Source organism: Thamnophis elegans, chromosome 1 (genome assembly GCF_009769535.1).
Source record: "Thamnophis elegans isolate rThaEle1 chromosome 1, rThaEle1.pri, whole genome shotgun sequence".
Taxonomy (NCBI): domain Eukaryota; kingdom Metazoa; phylum Chordata; class Lepidosauria; order Squamata; family Colubridae; genus Thamnophis; species Thamnophis elegans.
In genome coordinates this window covers 174,432,399-174,449,880 of record NC_045541.1, presented here as the reverse complement: position 1 = coordinate 174,449,880, position 17,482 = coordinate 174,432,399, and the positions used below count along the sequence as shown (strand labels likewise).

The following is a 17,482-nucleotide window of genomic DNA, read 5'->3' as shown; positions in this document are numbered from 1 at the left end:
CTTTTGGCTTCCAAAATCTGGAGTCCTCAGTATCTTATTAAATTACAAATAATGGAAATATAGTACTATAGAGAATCACAGACGTGACCTTGGAAAATGTACATGATAGCGGTACATGATTTAATCCCAGGACAGAAATAGAACATTAGAAACAAATTTAAAGTGTCTCTGCCTTAACCTTGTAAGAGAAGGGAAGGAAGGGGAAATCCTGCCAGATTTCCAAGATTCTGTTATGACCAACAGTCCTCATTTAACAACCGATCACCTAATGGCTGTTTGAAATTACAACGGCTTTGGAAAAGGTGCTTTATGGCCACTAACGCACTTCTGACTTTTGCAAAATGTTGCGTGCACGCACACACGCACAGAGCTGCAGCCACATGATCACAATCAGGGGTCTCTCAACCTGTTCACACTTACAATCAATTGGCAATTGGCAACGTGATCACTATTTGCAATCTTCTCTCCTGGTTTCCCCAAAAAGTCAGTGGGGAAGCCAGCGGGAAAGGTTGCAAGTTGATGGTGTCTGTCAAGAGGACTCCCTCTCATCTTTTGGGGCTGGCTGGAAGTGGTCCCTGCCTATCCATGCCTCCTTGGATCTCAGCAGCTGAAATCCAAGCAGGCAGGAAGCTCAAAATCCCTCTTGAGAGCTGAATGGAAGGATGCAGAGGAATTTCTTATCAGCTGCTTAGGAGCTGAAGATTTGGCAACACAAGAAAACAAGAGCCAAGGACTTAATAGCCGACCATCAACACTCCAGTCGACAAATGAAAAGCCACACACAACCAGACGTCACATAAATACTATGCATAAAATAACCCACATTCCCTGAAGATGGACTCCAGCATGAGTTCTGCAAGCTCAGAAGACTAAACCCATCAAAGATGCTTTTTCTCTGGAGGCAACTGGACTTTCTTGTTTTTTTTCTTTCGTTTCTCATCCAAGAAACGTCTTCAGCTCTGACAGGATGGTGGGGAATGGGAGTAAAATGGGGCAAAACTCACTTAACCATTGTCTCACATAGCAACCTAAATGTTGGGCTCCATTATGGTCGCAAGTTGAGGGCCACCTGTATAGCAACATTATTGTTATTGTTCTTCTTTGCAGATTGACAAGAAAATTGTCAGAACTGAAATTGGAGTTTTGCTGAGGCTCTCCCATCCAAATATTGTAAGTAACTGATCTCTGTAGTAGTTAAGATGGTTAGCTTACATTGGTAGTCATATTTGGTTTATTTTCGTGACATGCTGAGGGCCCCCCCCCCATCTCCTGATTTCCTGTTGCCGAGTGTCCAAACTACAGTCACGTGACTGTTGGAAAGTCCAGCTGTGAGAACTTTGAATCTGGGTTGTAAGTAACCCTGGGGAGGTCCGTCACAATTCTGAATGGTCAGCAAGCTGTAGTGGCTTAATTCTTTCCCTACAGGAAGATGCTTCCGCAAGTGTCTCTTTGGGTTCCTTTTAGATAACCTTTCTTGTCATGTTTTACTCTGAGCACACTGGCACACATTAAAAATGAAATTCTGTTGTCTGCTCTCAAAAGTGTATTCATACATAACACATATGCACATGCTATATACAATGGTGGGTTTCCAATTTTTTTACTACCGGTTCTGACATGCGCGCACACCGCTTCTGCACATGTGCAGAAACGTCCAGGCGGAGCCTCCCGCCACCACCACTACTACCAGTTCGGCCGATCTGGGCCTAACCAGGAGCAGCCCACCTCTGGCTATATACCTATGGTGGGTTTCAAAATTTTTTAGAACCTCTTCTTGTAAGTGTGGCCTGCTTTGTGGGAGTGGCTTGCTGGCCATGTGACCGGGTGGGGGTGGCTTGCCAGCCATGTGACTGAGTGGGAGTGGTTTGGCAGTCATGTGACTGGGTGGGCATGGCCAACTTGTAAAATGTGGTGAAACTTTTGCTTAGCAACCAAAATGTTGGCTCAGAAACTCTGGCATTTGAAGTGTGCGTCTTAAAGCTGTCAAGTTACAAAACCTTTGCACCCCTAACCCTTTAGGAAAAAAAAAACCCAGGAGTGTTCAAACTTGACAGCTTTAAGACTTGTGGACTTCAACTCCCAGAATTCCTCCTCTTGCTCTTCATCTTGATGATGTGCAGATGGGTGGGGGGAGGGAGCTGGAACCGGTTCTAAAGGGCACTGTCGATTTGTGGAACCTCTTCTATAGAAGAGGTTAGAACTGGCAGGAACCCACCCCTGCTATATACATACATACATACATACATATATACTGTACCTACAGATCCATACATAATAAATACATACATACATATGTACGGTACACACACACACACACACACACACACACACACACACCACTTTTACATCTCTTCCAGCTCTAAAATATTCCTCTTCAGTACAGGAGACCATAATCGGCATTTCTATTATCAATTCCCTTCTTCATGATTCCAAACATGGGGTCCTTTTTAATACATTGTAAGCTCCCCAGAGTCATAAGACAGCGAGATGGGCAGCAAATAAATTTAATCAATAAATGAATGATAGCTGTTGCACTCTGGATTTTCATTGAGATGTCCAGTATGACACCAAGATCATGATCAGTCTGTCTGTCTGCCTGCTGTCTGCCTGCCTGTCTCTGTCTGTCTGTCTTTCTGTCTGTCTATCATCTAGTTAGCTATCATCGATTCTATCCATCCATCATCGATTCTATGTGTCTGTCAGTCTATCTATCTTCTATCCACATATTAATGTATCATCAGATAGGTCCGTCCTCTATCTCTCTAACAATCATTTATCTTCTATCTTTTTATCCATCCGTCTCTCTATCCTTTTATCTCTCTCTCTCTCCCCCTCTTCCTTGGCAAAATGATTGATTCTACGCAGGGCCCCTGAGAATCTACCAAACAGTATGAATTTCTTTCTCCTAGTACATAGTTACCGATCTGCCGTAGTTTCTTGCACGAACAATAAAATCCCACCTTTTCTTTGTTTTCTTTTGTATTTTTTTTTAAATCAAGGTTGTTTTTTCTTCTCTGTACAAATTTCTTTGTTTGTTCCATAAAAAGAAAGAGAGAGGGAGAAGATGAGAAATTTCATTTCATTGTTTACCCTCGCGACGTGTAACTTTCCCTTCTGCTGCCAGCGTTCGGCTGATAGAAAGTGATAACAGGATTGCAAACTTTTGAAGTTAATAAGAAAAAGATTGCAGAGCCATGTATTAGAAGGAAGCATTAAGCCTCTTCCTGGTGTGACTGTTATTGTAGGATCACTGAACGTAGCACCCTGAGCTGGGGAAGTAATGATTAAAGTGGTATGAAATTCACAGTGTCACTAACATCTTAAGAAACTATTATGGAACAATTTTCTGGGAGGGAGGGAGGGTTAGCTAGAAAGAGAAAATTTGAAGGGCGGTTGCAAATATTTCCCTCTCCCCTAATAGGCTCTGGGTTTTAGCTTCATTGTATTGTCATAAAGAATACAAAAAGCTGTGATTTCAGGTTGCCTTGACAGCTGGGAATCTTTCAATAATCTTGTGATTTACTTCCTTTGTTGCTAAGCCTAAGCCTCAAAATAATTAAACCTTTTGACGTCTGTTTGGTATATTTAGATCAAATATAATATTCATGTATACTTATAATAAATATAAAAACATTATGATATATATGCTGGCTAAAAACCCATCAAAATTGCTTCCAGGCAACATTTTTTAAAAATGGTTTATGCCTTCCATTGATTTTTGAGTTGCAGTTATGCAGTATGTATAATACTTCCTATAAAATGTGCGTATGGCTGTTTGTTTCAGTTGTACTGTGTGTGTGTTTTTCTCATTATCGTATACTGTATGCCAGTGATGGCGAACCTTTTAGGCACAGTGCCCAAACTAAAAGGCGCACGCATGGGCGTGCACACGCACACACCAGAGTGCTGGCTGGTGTGCATGTGTGCCTTGGAAACCTGATGACCAACTGGCAGAGCTGGGGTGACGGCACGTGCCCACAGAGAAGGCTCTGCATGCCACTTCTGGCACGCGTGCCATAGGTTCGCCATCATGGCTATATATAAAAGCCAAATATCACTCACTCATCACAAAATCTCCAGAACCGTAAAGCCTACAAACTTGAAATTTGACACGTATGTTCCTCTTGGCTTCTAGCTGCACGCTAAGAAAGGATTTTTCAAAATGATCATCAGATCACTAGTATTTTTTAATATAGTAGTTAACACGCTCTGATGCTAAGGAGTTCTACTCCCCCTCCCCACTTGAAAATAACTCTATTCCAACTGCCAGTTGCCTTATATTAGCACGCTCTGATGCTAAGAAATTAGATATTCTACTCCCCCTCCCCACCTGAAAAGAACTCTGTTCCAACTGCCAGTTGCCTCGCATTCCATTATCTCAGTTCAAACTGGAAGAAGTTCCACTCCTTCACTCAGGAGCAGTCTGGGGCTCCTTACAGTACTAAATGCCGGTACCTCACCAAAATATCTATGCTTTCCACTTATAAAATTGTTTCCGAACTCAAGGCAGCAGGAGCGATATTCTCTTATGTGTTTCAATTACTGACCACCACTGAGTCGATGGATTGAACCGGACTGTCCCAGATTTCTCCGGCATTGGCCAATCACATAGTTTCGCCAGGAGGCATGGGTATCCAGCTAGTACAGTACGTTGCTCTTTCCCACCAACACCTTGCAGTGATCCACAGGTGATGCTTTGATTGATGGATTACAGATAGACCTCGAATTGACAACTATAATTCAACCCGCAATTTCTTTTGCTAAGCAAGACAGTGAGTTCTGCCCCATTACATGGCCATTTTTCCCCACTGTTGTTAAGTGAATCACTGCAGTTCTTAAGTGAATCAGGTGGTCATTAAACACATTCGACTTCCCGCATTGACTTTGCTTGTTGGAAGCCAGCTGGAAAGATTACAAATGGTAACCCTGAAAAAGTACAACTGTCATAAATATCGGCCAGTTCTCAAATGCCTGGATTTTGGTCACATGACCATGGGGATGCTGCAATGGTCACAGGACATTATTTTGAGTGCTGTTGTAATTTTGAACGGTCACAAAGCAAATGGTTGTAACCTGTTTCCCTGAAAATAAGATCCAACTGGAAAATTAGACCTAGCATGATTTTTCAGGATGCTCCTACCCCCAAAATAAGATCGTCAGCCAGACGGATGCAGTTAGTACCGTATTTTCCCCAAAATAAGACCTAACCAGAAAAATAAGCCCTAATGCATCTTTTGGAACAAAAAATATATAAGACCCCTCCGAGATGGTGCAGTGGTTAGGGTGCAGTACTGCAGACCACTTCAGCTGACTGTTATCTGCAGTTCAGCGGTTCTAATCTCACCGGCTCAAGGTTGACTCAGCCTTCCATCCTTCCGAGGTGGGTGAAATGAGGACCCAGACTGTGGGGGCAATATGCTGACTCAATTTGCTAAAAAATCTGTAAACCGCTTAGAGAGGGCTGAAAACCCTATGAAGCGGTATATAAGTCTAACTGCTATTGCTATTGCTATTATTTTCATGGAAAATTGGTAGGTCGAGGACTAGCCCGCAAGTTGGTGTCAACTCTTAGCATCCACAGGGATACAATACAATACAATAGCAGAGTTGGAAGGGACTTTGGAGGTCTTCTAGTCCAACCCCCTGCCTAGGCAGGAAACCCTATACTGTTTCAGAGAAATGGCTATCCAACATCTTCTTAAAGACTTCCAGTGTTGGGGCATTCACAGCTTCTGGAGGCAAGCTGTTCCACTGATTAATTGTTCTCACTGTCAGGAAATTTCTCCTCAGTTCTAAGTTGCTTCTCTCCTTGATTAGTTTCCACCCATTGCTTCTTGTTCTATCCTCAGGTGCCTTGGAGAATAGCTTGACTCCCTCTTCTTTGTGGCAACCCCTGAGATATTGGAACACTGCTATCATGTCTCCCCTAGTCCTTCTTTCTATTAAACTAGACATACCCAGTTACTGCAACCGTTCTTCATATGTTTTAGTCTCCAGTCCCCTCATCATCTTTGTTGCTCTTCTCTGCACTCTTTCTAGAGTCTCCACATCTTTTCTACATCGTGGCGACCAAAACTGGATCCCGTATTCCAAGTGTGGCCTTACCAAGGCATTATAAAGTGGTATTAACACATCATGGGATCTTGATTCTATCCCTTTGTTTATACAGCCTAGAACTGTGTTGGCTTTTTTGGCAAATAAATTTATCTTTCCTCAACCTGGCCCATTATGGCACCCATCATCTCTGTAACAGAATCCTTCCATTTTCCTGCTTCCCCTCCTTTTCTTCTCTTTCCTTCCAGCTTTCCCAGAAGTAGCGCCTCTGCTAGAGAGCTGAAAATGCATCCATAGTATGATAATTTGGTCATCTGTACCATGACTGAGACCTCTGAATTGATTTGTTTGCTGATCCCTTTATTTTTAGCCTGTCCATAACAGCTGTCTAAAGGCAAAATTCAAAAACATCAACACTTCCTGTTCCGCTTCTTCAAAATCCAATTTTTGCTTCCATCGTGGGTAACAGTGAATACTGTTGTTTGCTTTAGGTGTTTACAGGTAGTCCTTGACTTACAACCATTATGGAGCACAGATTTTCTGTCATATGTCATGACAGTCATAAGTCAGCCATGTGACCAACTTGATTATATGATTTTTTTTGCAATGGTCATTAAGTGAATGCTGTAGTCTTAAAGCAAACAGTACAGTCATTAAGCAAATACGGTGGTTCCTCCATGTGTTCACTGTCCTAAACTTATAATTCCCATAGCACTGTCTCATGCCTAAGGATATCTAACCATGTGGTAGGTAGGACGGCATTACTATTACTCATCTCATGTTTCCTATTACATACTCCTGTTGGTATCTTATGATTTATCACTTTATTGCTTGTATGCACACTGAGAGGTTATGCACCAGAGACAAATTCCTTGTTTGTCCAATCACACTTGGTCAATAAAGAATATTCTATTCTATTCTATTCTATCCTATCCTATCCTATCCTATCCTATCCTATCCTATCCTATCCCATTCCCATTCCCATTCCGTTCTATCCAGTGGTGGGATTCAGCCAGTTCGCATCACTTTCTTGTAGTGTCTCTGACACACCATTGTTCCAGGTCAGAGCGGAGATTCCACCGAACGACATATTATTTGCGGTCTCCCAATAGAAGGGCCCAGCTGACAATTCAGTTTGGTCTTTTTAATATAAATTAGCACTTTCTTTTTAAAAAAAATCAAATCAAAACAGCTTAGGTGTCTGAATCATTATTGGTGAGAAAATCGTGCAATTTGCATCTGAATGAAAACTGATCTAATATCAGCTTTTTGCAGCAAAATTCCCAAAATAAAACTGAATCGTCATTTTAAATTCCCAGTTCTCAAAATGTGCCAGGTTACAAAGAACATTTGAGAAAAATAGAAAAAGACCTGTTAGGGAAAATTGTTTGCAAAAGAGATAAAAGGCAAACAAAATGTGTATAAAGCTAATAGAACGGAACGGAACAGAACAGAATAGAATCCTTTATTGGCCAAATGTGATTGGACACACAAGGAATTTGCCTTTGGCGCATAAGCTCTTAATGTACATACAAGTAACAAGTGATAAATCATGATTATAAATCATGACATACATCTTATCTATCTTATATTTAGAGAAAGTGTACTACCTAGAGCCCTTGACTTACAACCATTTTTAGTGACTGTTTGAAGTACTATGGCACTGAAAAAAAGTGGCTTATGATCAGTCCTCATACTTATGACTGTCACAGCATTTTCACAGTGACATGATCAAAATTCGGGTGCTTGACAACTGGCATGTATTCCTGAAATCGCTCTTTACAATTTTCCCAGCGGGCTTCCAACAAGCAAAGCCAATGGGGAAAGCTGGATTTGCTTAACAATTGCATCTTTCACTTAACAACTTCAGTGATTCGCTTAACACCCATGGCCAAAAAGGTTATAAAAGCAGGCACAACTCACTTAACAACCAACTTGCTTAACAATGGAAACTCTGGTCCCCATTGTGATTGTTACATCGAAATTAAAATTGCAATATGGATAGAGATTTTAGTACAGTTTTGAAAATATTCTTAATTTCAACCCAAAGGGCACAATGAACCTGTGAAATTGATAACCCTAAATTAAAAAATTTGCCAACCTCTAACGTTGACGCCTATAAAGTCATAAAATCAAACAGATGAAGGTTTCTTTCTGCATGATATCTTCAAATGCTCATTTTTCAGTGGTGCCTGGCCAGTGGTGAAATTCAATTTTTTTTACTACCGGTTCTGTGGGTATGGATTGGTGGGCCTGGCAGGGGAAGGATACTGCAAAATCCCCATTCCCTCCCCACTCTAGAGGAAGGATACTGCAAAATCCCCATTCCCTCTCCACTCCAGGAGAAGGATACTGCAAAATCCCCATTCCCTCCGCACTCTGGGGCCAGCCAGAGGTGGTATTTGCCAGTTCGCCAAACTACTCAAATTTTCCTCTACCGGTTCTCCAGAACCTGTCAGAACCTGCTGGATTTCTCCCCTGTGCTTGGCCATGGAAAAGTGTAAATATTTGGAATTTCCGTTGTTTTTTTTCATCCTTTCTGCAAAGCTTTTAGATCAAAGTTATTCATCCTCCTCTATTTCTTCCCACTTGCTTTTAGATCAAACTCAAAGACATCTTCGAAACCCCCACAGAGATCACGCTAATCCTTGAGTTGGTGACAGGTGGTGAGCTGTTTGACAGGTAACACAGGAGAAACCTTGGCTTAATTGGCAGATTCTTAATTAAGGATGACTAATTGAACAAAGGAAAGGAGAGCAATTTGTTACCATGGGGAAAAAAGATGTGTTTGGGACGCAGGAAAGGTGCTTGGTTTAATTCACAAGCAGTCTCTAAGCTCTAATTTCCTTAGCTTTCCTTCTATCCTGTTCCTTTCTGGCTTCAGCTCTTGCTGAAAATGGAGATAGTTACCGGTAATTTTTTTAAATAGAATTGATGGACATAAATGTGTCTGACTAGCCAGGCTTCCTTGATTGACCTTACTTTAATTTGTTTAAGGTTTTTTTTTTAAGTTTTTTTACCTACAGAGCTAAAGGGGAAATAACAGAATAACAGAGTTGGAAGGGAACTTGTAGGTCATCTAGTCCAACCCACCCCCCTGCCCAAGTGGGAGACCCTACACCATTAATGGCAGTCCAGTCTCTTAAACGCTTTCAGTGATGAAGCTCCCACAACTTCTGAAGGCAGCTTCTGTTCCTTTAGTTGATTGTTCTCACTATCAGAAAATTCGTCCTTATTTCTAAGTTGAATCTCTGCTCTTGGTTTAACCTGGGTTTAGCATGTTGCGGGAACCCAACCGAAAGCCCCAGCCTCTTTCCCCAGGCAGGACTGACCCAAATAGCCGATGGATGGCCGGTTCAAGCAGTTGCAAAGGGAAATGAGAGATTCCAGCATTGTCTGTGTTTTCAAATAGCTTGCAGCTTAACCTACAACCTAGAGTCCTTCTTGGAAAATAAATATGATGGGTGGCCGTGACCCATTGGGATGAGCAATTAATCATGATGTTTGAGAAGGGCCATTGCAAGCCAGGCATGAAATGAAAATATGAAATGGATGGCAGCAAGAGGAATAGAATTAGCCAGTGATATGGAGAGGGTGGAAAGCCAAGTCACGGAGTAATTCTATAAGAAGCCAGATAAATTTCTATGAATATCTAGTCATTAGTAGAGATTAAGAGTAACTAGCAATAGCAATCACTCGGATATATGTAAAGAAAGCCCCCCCCCCCTCCAGCCTTTCATGCCTGATTTTGACTGATTTTGAAAAGCTAATCGGGATGAAGCCTAGTTAGTTATGGATAGGAGACCACCAGGAAATCAGGGCTCATGGGAACTTGAAAAAAAAAATCCTGCAAAGCAGATGTCCCCCCCCCCTGTTTTCTGTGAATATTTAATGGAGGAAAGGTGGGGGAGACGGCATAAAAAATCAAGACACAAAGCCCACATCCCCTTTTTAAATCTGTGACGCTGTTAGCCCTTTGAGGTAGTCCAGACAAGAAGCACAACAATGAATATCAACTCTAACTTTATTGTAAGGTTGTCTTAATAGAATTTTGCAAATCTAAAAATATTTCTCCCTTCCTTTCCTTTTACTTTTCAAAAAAAAAAAAAAAAAAACTAGGGATGGCCCTTCTGGAAAGCTTTCCAAGCCTTCCCCCTATCTGTGGGCTGAGATACCCTTGCTTATTTTGGTTGTCTAGGCTGCAGGTCTTTCTTCTCTTTCCCAATGCCTTTTCCTTCTGTCTCCCAATGCCTTTTGCTCCCAGGACTTTCCCTTCTGACTCCCAAGATTTCTCTTCTGTCCCCCAAGGCCTTTCCCTTCTGCCCCTAATACCGTCCCTTCTGTCTCCCAAGGCCTTTTCCTTCTGTCTCCCAAGGCCTTTTCCTTCTGTCTCCCAATGCCTTTTCCTTCTGTCTCCCAATGCCTTTTGCTCCCAGGACTTTCCCTTCTGACTCCCAAGATTTCCCTTCTGTCTCCCAAGGCCTTTTCCTTCTGTCTCCCAAGGCCTTTCCCTTCTGCCCCTAATACCTTCCCTTCTGTCTCCCAAGGCCTTTCCCTTCTGCCCCTAATACCTTCCCTTCTGTCTCCCAAGGCCTTTCCCTTCTGCCCCTAATACCTTCCCTTCTGTCTCCCAAGATTTCCCTTCTGTCTCCCAATGCCTTTTCCTTCTGTCTCCCAATGCCTTTTGCTCCCAGGACTTTCCTTTCTGACTCCCAAGATTTCCCTTCTGTCTCCCAAGGCCTTTTCCTTCTGCCCCTAAGACCTTCCCTTCTATTTCCCAAGGTTTTCCTTCCGTTTCCCAAGACCTTTTCCTTATAACTACAAAAGGTGGCTTTCAAATGGTCAGAATCAGAACCAGAACAGAACTGGAAGGGACCTTGGAGGTCTTCTAGTCCAACCTCCTGCTCAGACAGGAAAACTTATACCATTTCAGACAAACGGTTGTCCAACCTGTTCTTCAAAACTCCCCGTGTTGGAACATTCACAACTTCTGGAGGCAAGCTGTTCCACTGATTGATTGTTCTAAGAGTCAGGATTTTTTTTTCTTAGTTCTAAGTTGCTTTTTTCTTGATTAGTTTCCACCCATTGCTTCTTGTCCTGCCCTGAGATGCTTTGGAGAATAGTTTGACTCCCTCTCCCCGAGATATCGGAAGACTGCTATCACGCCTCCCCTAATCCTTCTTTGCATTAAACTAGACATATCCAGTTCCTGCAACTGTTCTTTATAAGTTTTAGCTTCCAGTCCTTTGTTGCTCTTCTCTATCTAGAGCCTCAACATCTTTTTTTACATCATGGCGACCAGGGGTGGGTTCCTGCCAGCATTACTACCAGTTCAGCGTGCAAAAATGCACCCGTGCGCATTTGCACCTTAAAAGATCTGCGCATGCACACAACATTAGAAAAGGGAAAAAATACATTTTTCCAGTGAAGATTGTTCTGCGCATGAACAGAACAGAAAATCAAGATGGCGGCGCTGAGCATAGAACTGGTTCGGGCGTGTGTCCGGCCGAGTTATTACCTACTTGGCCGAACCGGGCCGAACCAGTAGGAACCCATCTCTGATGGTGACCAAAACTGGATCCCACCCCCCTTCCCTTCTGCCTCCCAAGGTTTTCCCTTCCATCTCCCAAGGCCTATGGCAGTGTTTCTCAACCTTGTCAACTTGAAGGTGTCTGGACTTCAACTCCCAGAATTCCCCAGCCAGCGAATGCTGGCTGGGGAATTCTGGGAGTTGAAGTCCAGACACCTTCAAGTTGACAAGGTTGAGAAACACTGGCCTATGGAAAATCTCCCTCATACAGGAAGAATAAGAAATAAAGAGGATCACTTCTTTCTAAACGACGTTCATCGGCATTTTTTTCTTTTGTAAAAAAAAGAAGACATTTGAATTGAACAGATTGCTCTATTAAACTATGCAGTCCTGGGACGGAGGACTAGGGAGGAGGCAATGTGTGAATAGTTGCCTAGCAACCCCTGCAGCGTTCTCCCTTTTGCATCCACCAGGAAGAGGAATGTGCTGGTTGCCTAGCAACCTGCCATTCCTGCCTCTCTGCTGCAAAGATTCCCCCCCACACATTAAAGCAGCAGAAAAGAAACTAGTACACCCACAGGCTTATTTATTTTTAAGCATTTCTCCCCCCCGCAAAGCAGATTTACAAACTGGCAATCAGGCTGGCTGTGCAGGGTGAAGGCACATATATTGCATATATATATATATATAAAAACTGCATGCTGTTTCTTCTCTGCAGGATTGTGGAGAGGGGGTTTTACAGCGAGAGGGATGCAGCCCACGTGGTGAAACAAATCCTGGAAGCTGTCTCCGTAAGCCATTCGAACGTTTCCTTCCTTTTTTTTCCTGGATTCCGCGTCCTTGCCTCCGTTTTTGGAGGGTAGAATTTCGGTTGCCAAGGGAACGGAAATATAAATTTTGCCACCTTTCAAAGGCACCTTTTCTGTTCGCTGGAATTTCGTAGGCAGGCACACAATCGAGGTCTCTGCCCTTTTCATGGATCTATGCAAGAGTGCCTCTCTGATGGGTGGGAGGCTTGTGGGTGTGCTTCAGTTTTTGAAGTTGTGACTTCATTTTTATCAGTGTTCAACAGGGGTGGGTTCCTGCCAGTTCTAACCTCTTCTATAGAAGAGGTTCCACAAATCTACAGTGTCGTTTTGAACCGGTTCCAGCTCCCTCCCTCCGCCCGTCCGCACCAGGCTTGCCCCACCCGCCGCTCACTGATTGGCTGGCTCACCAATCGCCCTGCCTGCCTCTAAGAGTCCTATCTAAACCTTAAAGTCTTAAAACTGTCAAGTTTGAACACCCCTGGGGTTTTTTTTTTCTAAAGGGTTAGGAGTGTCTTGTAACAGCTTTAAGACTTCCGTGCTTCAAATGCCAGAGTTTCTGAGGCAACATTTTGGTTGCTAAGCAAGAGCATTGCTAAGTGAGTTTCACCATAGTTTACAAGTTGGCCATGCCCACCCAGTCACATGATTACCAAGCCACTCCCACCCAGTCACATGTCCAGCAAGCCACACCCACAAATCAGGCCACACCTATAGAAGAGGTTCTAAAAAAAATTGAAACCCACTACTGGTGTTCAATTAATATTATCTTTGAAAGCTCCCCTTATCAGAGCTCTGAAATAAGCAACTTATAGGCACCAGCAGCTTCCCTACATTGGTAGTAATAATAATAAATAGTGGACATTGTAGTTCAAAGCTCAAAGCTTTTATTGTCATTGTACCCCATGCAGGGGTGGGTTTCAACCGGTTCGTGGCGGTCCCCGCGAACCGATTGGTCGGCGAACCCGGAAGTAAGTAACTTCCGGGAACGGCGAAGGGCCCACCCGCCCGCCCGCGTTGCTTACCCGGTTTTGACGAGTTATGCGCTTCCACGCATGCGCAGGACGCATACAGCGCCTGCGCGATCCTCCAGGAGCAGCTGGAGCATCGCACAGACGCTAGTACGCATGTGTGCACTGCGCACGTGCCCAAGGACGCCGCCGGCCCCGTTCCAACCGAACCGGTTGGAACAGGGCGAGAAACCCACCCCTGACCCCATGTATACAACGAAATTGGTGTAGCCTCTACTGGTGCAGTCCATGCAAGAATACAAGACATGAATAATGTAAAGAATAATCCTTATACAAGTAGTTAGGGTGGAAAAACAACTAGTCATAACATTTCCATATGTACATCATATTCTGTGCAACATGTATATTCCTTTTTGCATATTACACTAGCTGGGGATAGCAGAATAGGGGAGAAAGAGCTGGAGAAAATCACAATATATAAAAACTTGCTGAGTAAAGTATAACAACTGGGGGAAAAGAAAACAAAAAGTCCCCCCCAAAAATTGGTGCCAAAAGATAGGGAGAGATGCAAGGAAAAAAGAAGTAAAGATGAAAAAGGCAGCTGGGAGTCCTCAGAACTGTTTCTCAGCCTCAAAAGCTTTAAGATATGTGGACTTCAACTCTCAGAATTCCTCTGGTGGGGAATTCTGGGAGTTGAAGTCCACACATCTTAAAATTGCTGAGGTTAAGAATTGCTCTTCTACAGGAGATAGAATACAATTTCTGTGAATCCTCGTCTGCGAGGGTTAGGGATGGTGCAGATCATCTGTTTATCCAACTGTCCTCAAAATATCTAAAATCTATTGACACTCTACTCATACAGTATATATACTAATGTGCACAATATTTTTATTGTAGTTGCACAGGGCAGATTGAGAGAGCAGGATCTCAAAATGCGTGGGTGAATATTTTCTCCCCTCAGTCCCTGACAACCAGCTGTCCCTTCAATAAAAACTAGAAATGCAGAATAAATTTCCCACCAGATCGAGAGTCCCTCTTCTGGCAGGTCCTGGAATTTTCTCTGACCCCATTACAAGTGATCCTCGTTTTACAACCACTCATTTAGTGACTGTTCAAAGTTACAATGGCTCTGAAAAAAAAGTGATTTTTTTTTTACCTTGTCTCATAAAGTAACAGTCCTCTGTGATGGACACATGACCACAGAAATGTCTTTGGACAGCGATGGCTTTGAAAAGGAGATGAGCACTGCCCCCTAAAGTCCACAACGACCAGCGGAGCAAAATCCGCAGGGACTCTTCCTCACACTTATGACCGTCGCTGCATCCCCATAGTCAAATGATCAAAATTTGGGTGCTTGGCAACCAGCATGCATTTACGCTGATTGCAGCATCCCGGGGTCATGTGATTGCCATTTCTGACCTTCCCAGCCAGCTGCTGAAAGGTAAAGTTAATGGGGAAAGCTGGATTCGCTTAATGACCTCATCATTCGCTTAACAGCTTCAGGAATGTGCTTAACAACTGTGGCAAAAAAAATGGTCATAACAATTGGGCACAATTTACTTAATAACCACCTTGCTTTACTGATTAGGTTGATAGATCTTTATAGAAATGGCTAGTTTATATTATCACGAAAAAACAAAAAAGTTGTGGTTTTATTTTACTACAACAGAGGGAGTCGGAAGTCGACGCTTCTTTTTCTCAAGCCTTCCTCACGTCTCTCCCCCGCCCTCCCCCCCGTTTTGTACTTCGTATCTTATCTTATAACTCAATAAAACGTTAAATGGAATAACCACTCTGCTCAGTAAAGGAAATTCTCATCCCAATTGTGGTTGTAAATCGAGGGCTCTCTCTCTCTGTGAACAGTTTTGCTCCGTGTTAAAGCTAGCACACCCAATCTAGGAGAATACTTGGCTGTATAATTTCCCCTGGGATTTGGCTGCAACTGAGTGCTGTCTTGGAAAATTACTACGGGTGATTTCCAATCTAGTTTGCCCCCAGCACACACCCAGTCGATCTCTACGTTCGGATCAAAGTGAGCGCATGCGCCCTCAGTTCAGTGAGCCAAAATAGAGCTTGAGGGTGTATTTATAAAACATCGACAAAGATTTTTTTAAAAAAAATTAACTGGCAAAAGATAAAATGCAGGCAAATCAGTGAGCGTGAGAGAGAGATGAACAAGAACTGACCTCAAAATAAATTGAAATTTCCTGAGCCAGTGGTAATAGTCCTGGGGGTAATTAATGTGGAGAGTAATGGATTGGCCTATTGCTATTTCAGCCCTAACTCTTTCACGTACATCACTGCAGTAGAATCGAGATGGAAAGTAGGACATCAGGTGATCCTTTCTCTATTTTGCACCATCAAAGAAAATATTTGATGGACGGCAGTGACAGATCCAGTGTGCCACAGGCAAACTCTTTCTAGGCTAAAGAACAGATGGAGAAATTGGAATAGAAAAGAAGTACTAGGGCAGATTCAAAATCACACTACACCACTTATTTGGATTAACCGTGATTTGAAATATCATGATATATACAAGTACAGGAAGTCCTCGACGTACAACAGTTCATTTAGTTGGCCGTTCAAAGTTACAACGGCACTGAAAAAAGTGAGTTATAAAAGTGAGCTTTGCACACTTTACGACCGTTGCAGCATCCCCCATGATCAAATTTCAGATGCTTGGCAAGGGGTTCATATTTATGAAGGTTGCGGTGTCCTTAGGTCATGTGATCACCTTTTGCAACCTTCTGACAAGCAAAGTGAGTGGGGAATCCAGATTCACTTAACAACCATGTTACTAAATTAATAGATGCAGTGTTTCACTTAACAACTGTGGCACGAAAAATCTTAAAAGGGGGCAAATTCAGTGAACAAATGTTTTACTTAGGGCTCAATCGTGGTTGTAACTTGAAGAGTACCTGTAGTCCTCCAGTTATGACCAGGTGCTTAGTGACTCTTGATATTATAACAGATCATCAACAGACCGCCTGCTGCCAATTACCTCCACTAGACCGATTAGATCCCACAGATTAGGCCTCCTCCGAATTCCATCCGCCAGCCAGTGTCGACTGGCGACTACCTGGAGGAGAGCCTTCTCTGTGGCTGCTCCGACCCTCCGGAACGAACTCCCCGTGGAGATTCGAACCCTCACCACCCTCCAGGCCTTCCGCAAAGCCCTTAAAACCTGGCTGTGCCGACAGGCCTGGGGCTAAAGAACCGTCGCCCCTGTCTCGAATGGTATGACTGCTGTGTGTTTTAAACCATGTATTGTTTTGTGTCGTGTTTTTTAACTTTGTCTGTAACCCCCCTTTTCCTGGTTTTGAGTTGTGAGCCGCCCTGAGTCCCCTTCGGGGGAAAAGGGCAGCATATAAATAAAATCAACATTCAACATTCATTGCAACTTATAGTTCTGATGGCCAGGGCCCCACCTCTACAGTCTCATGACCATAATTCAGATGCTCACTAACCATTCTCCATTTATAGCCCACAATCAAATGGCCTCCATTTGCAATGTATTTGCCAGACACAGGCATTTGCTACTGATTTTTGACAAAACACCGGGGAACAATGGGCTTGCTTAACGACTGCGGTGTTTGCTTTACAAGTGCTACAAACCAAGTTGTAAAATCATGTTGGTGATATAGGTGATCCATTTTCCAACTGTCATGATTCATGATCCTAATGGGCAGCCTCCATTACAGTCATAAATCAAAGGTTACCTGTACAGTATTGTTTAAGTCTAATTACAACAAGTAATCCTCAACTTACAACCACAGTTTAACCCAAAATTTCTTTTTTTTTTTTTGCATATAGCTTTTTATTTTTATTTTCCAGTAATAAACATACATAATTTGCGGTTGTTGCATTGACTGTGTCAAATCTTTTGTGGACAACATTAACAATAATAATACAAATAGTATGCGAAATTCTTATCTTCCAACTTCGACAATATTTATCTCATTTCATATTTCTTTTACATTTCCCCATTTATTCATTTAAACATAAATAAGATTGGTTTGCGCCCTATACTTGTTAGGCAGCCTCCATTACAGTCACAAATCAACGGTTACCTGTACAGTGTTGTTTAAGTCTAATTACAACAAGTAGTCCTCGACTTACGA

At 42.8% G+C, this 17,482-nt stretch overlaps 1 protein-coding gene across 1 annotated transcript in view; it reads left to right on the top strand.

The window, feature by feature from the left end:
• LOC116520172 (calcium/calmodulin-dependent protein kinase type IV-like) overlaps positions 1 to 17,482 on the top strand; it is a 68,279-nt gene that overhangs the window by 28,767 nt on the left and 22,030 nt on the right. Inside the window, exons 3-5 of the mRNA XM_032234326.1 lie at positions 1,108 to 1,170; positions 8,654 to 8,736; positions 12,303 to 12,375. Of these exons, the coding sequence (XP_032090217.1) occupies positions 1,108 to 1,170; positions 8,654 to 8,736; positions 12,303 to 12,375 (219 nt within the window). The remainder of the gene's footprint in view (positions 1 to 1,107; positions 1,171 to 8,653; positions 8,737 to 12,302; positions 12,376 to 17,482) is intronic.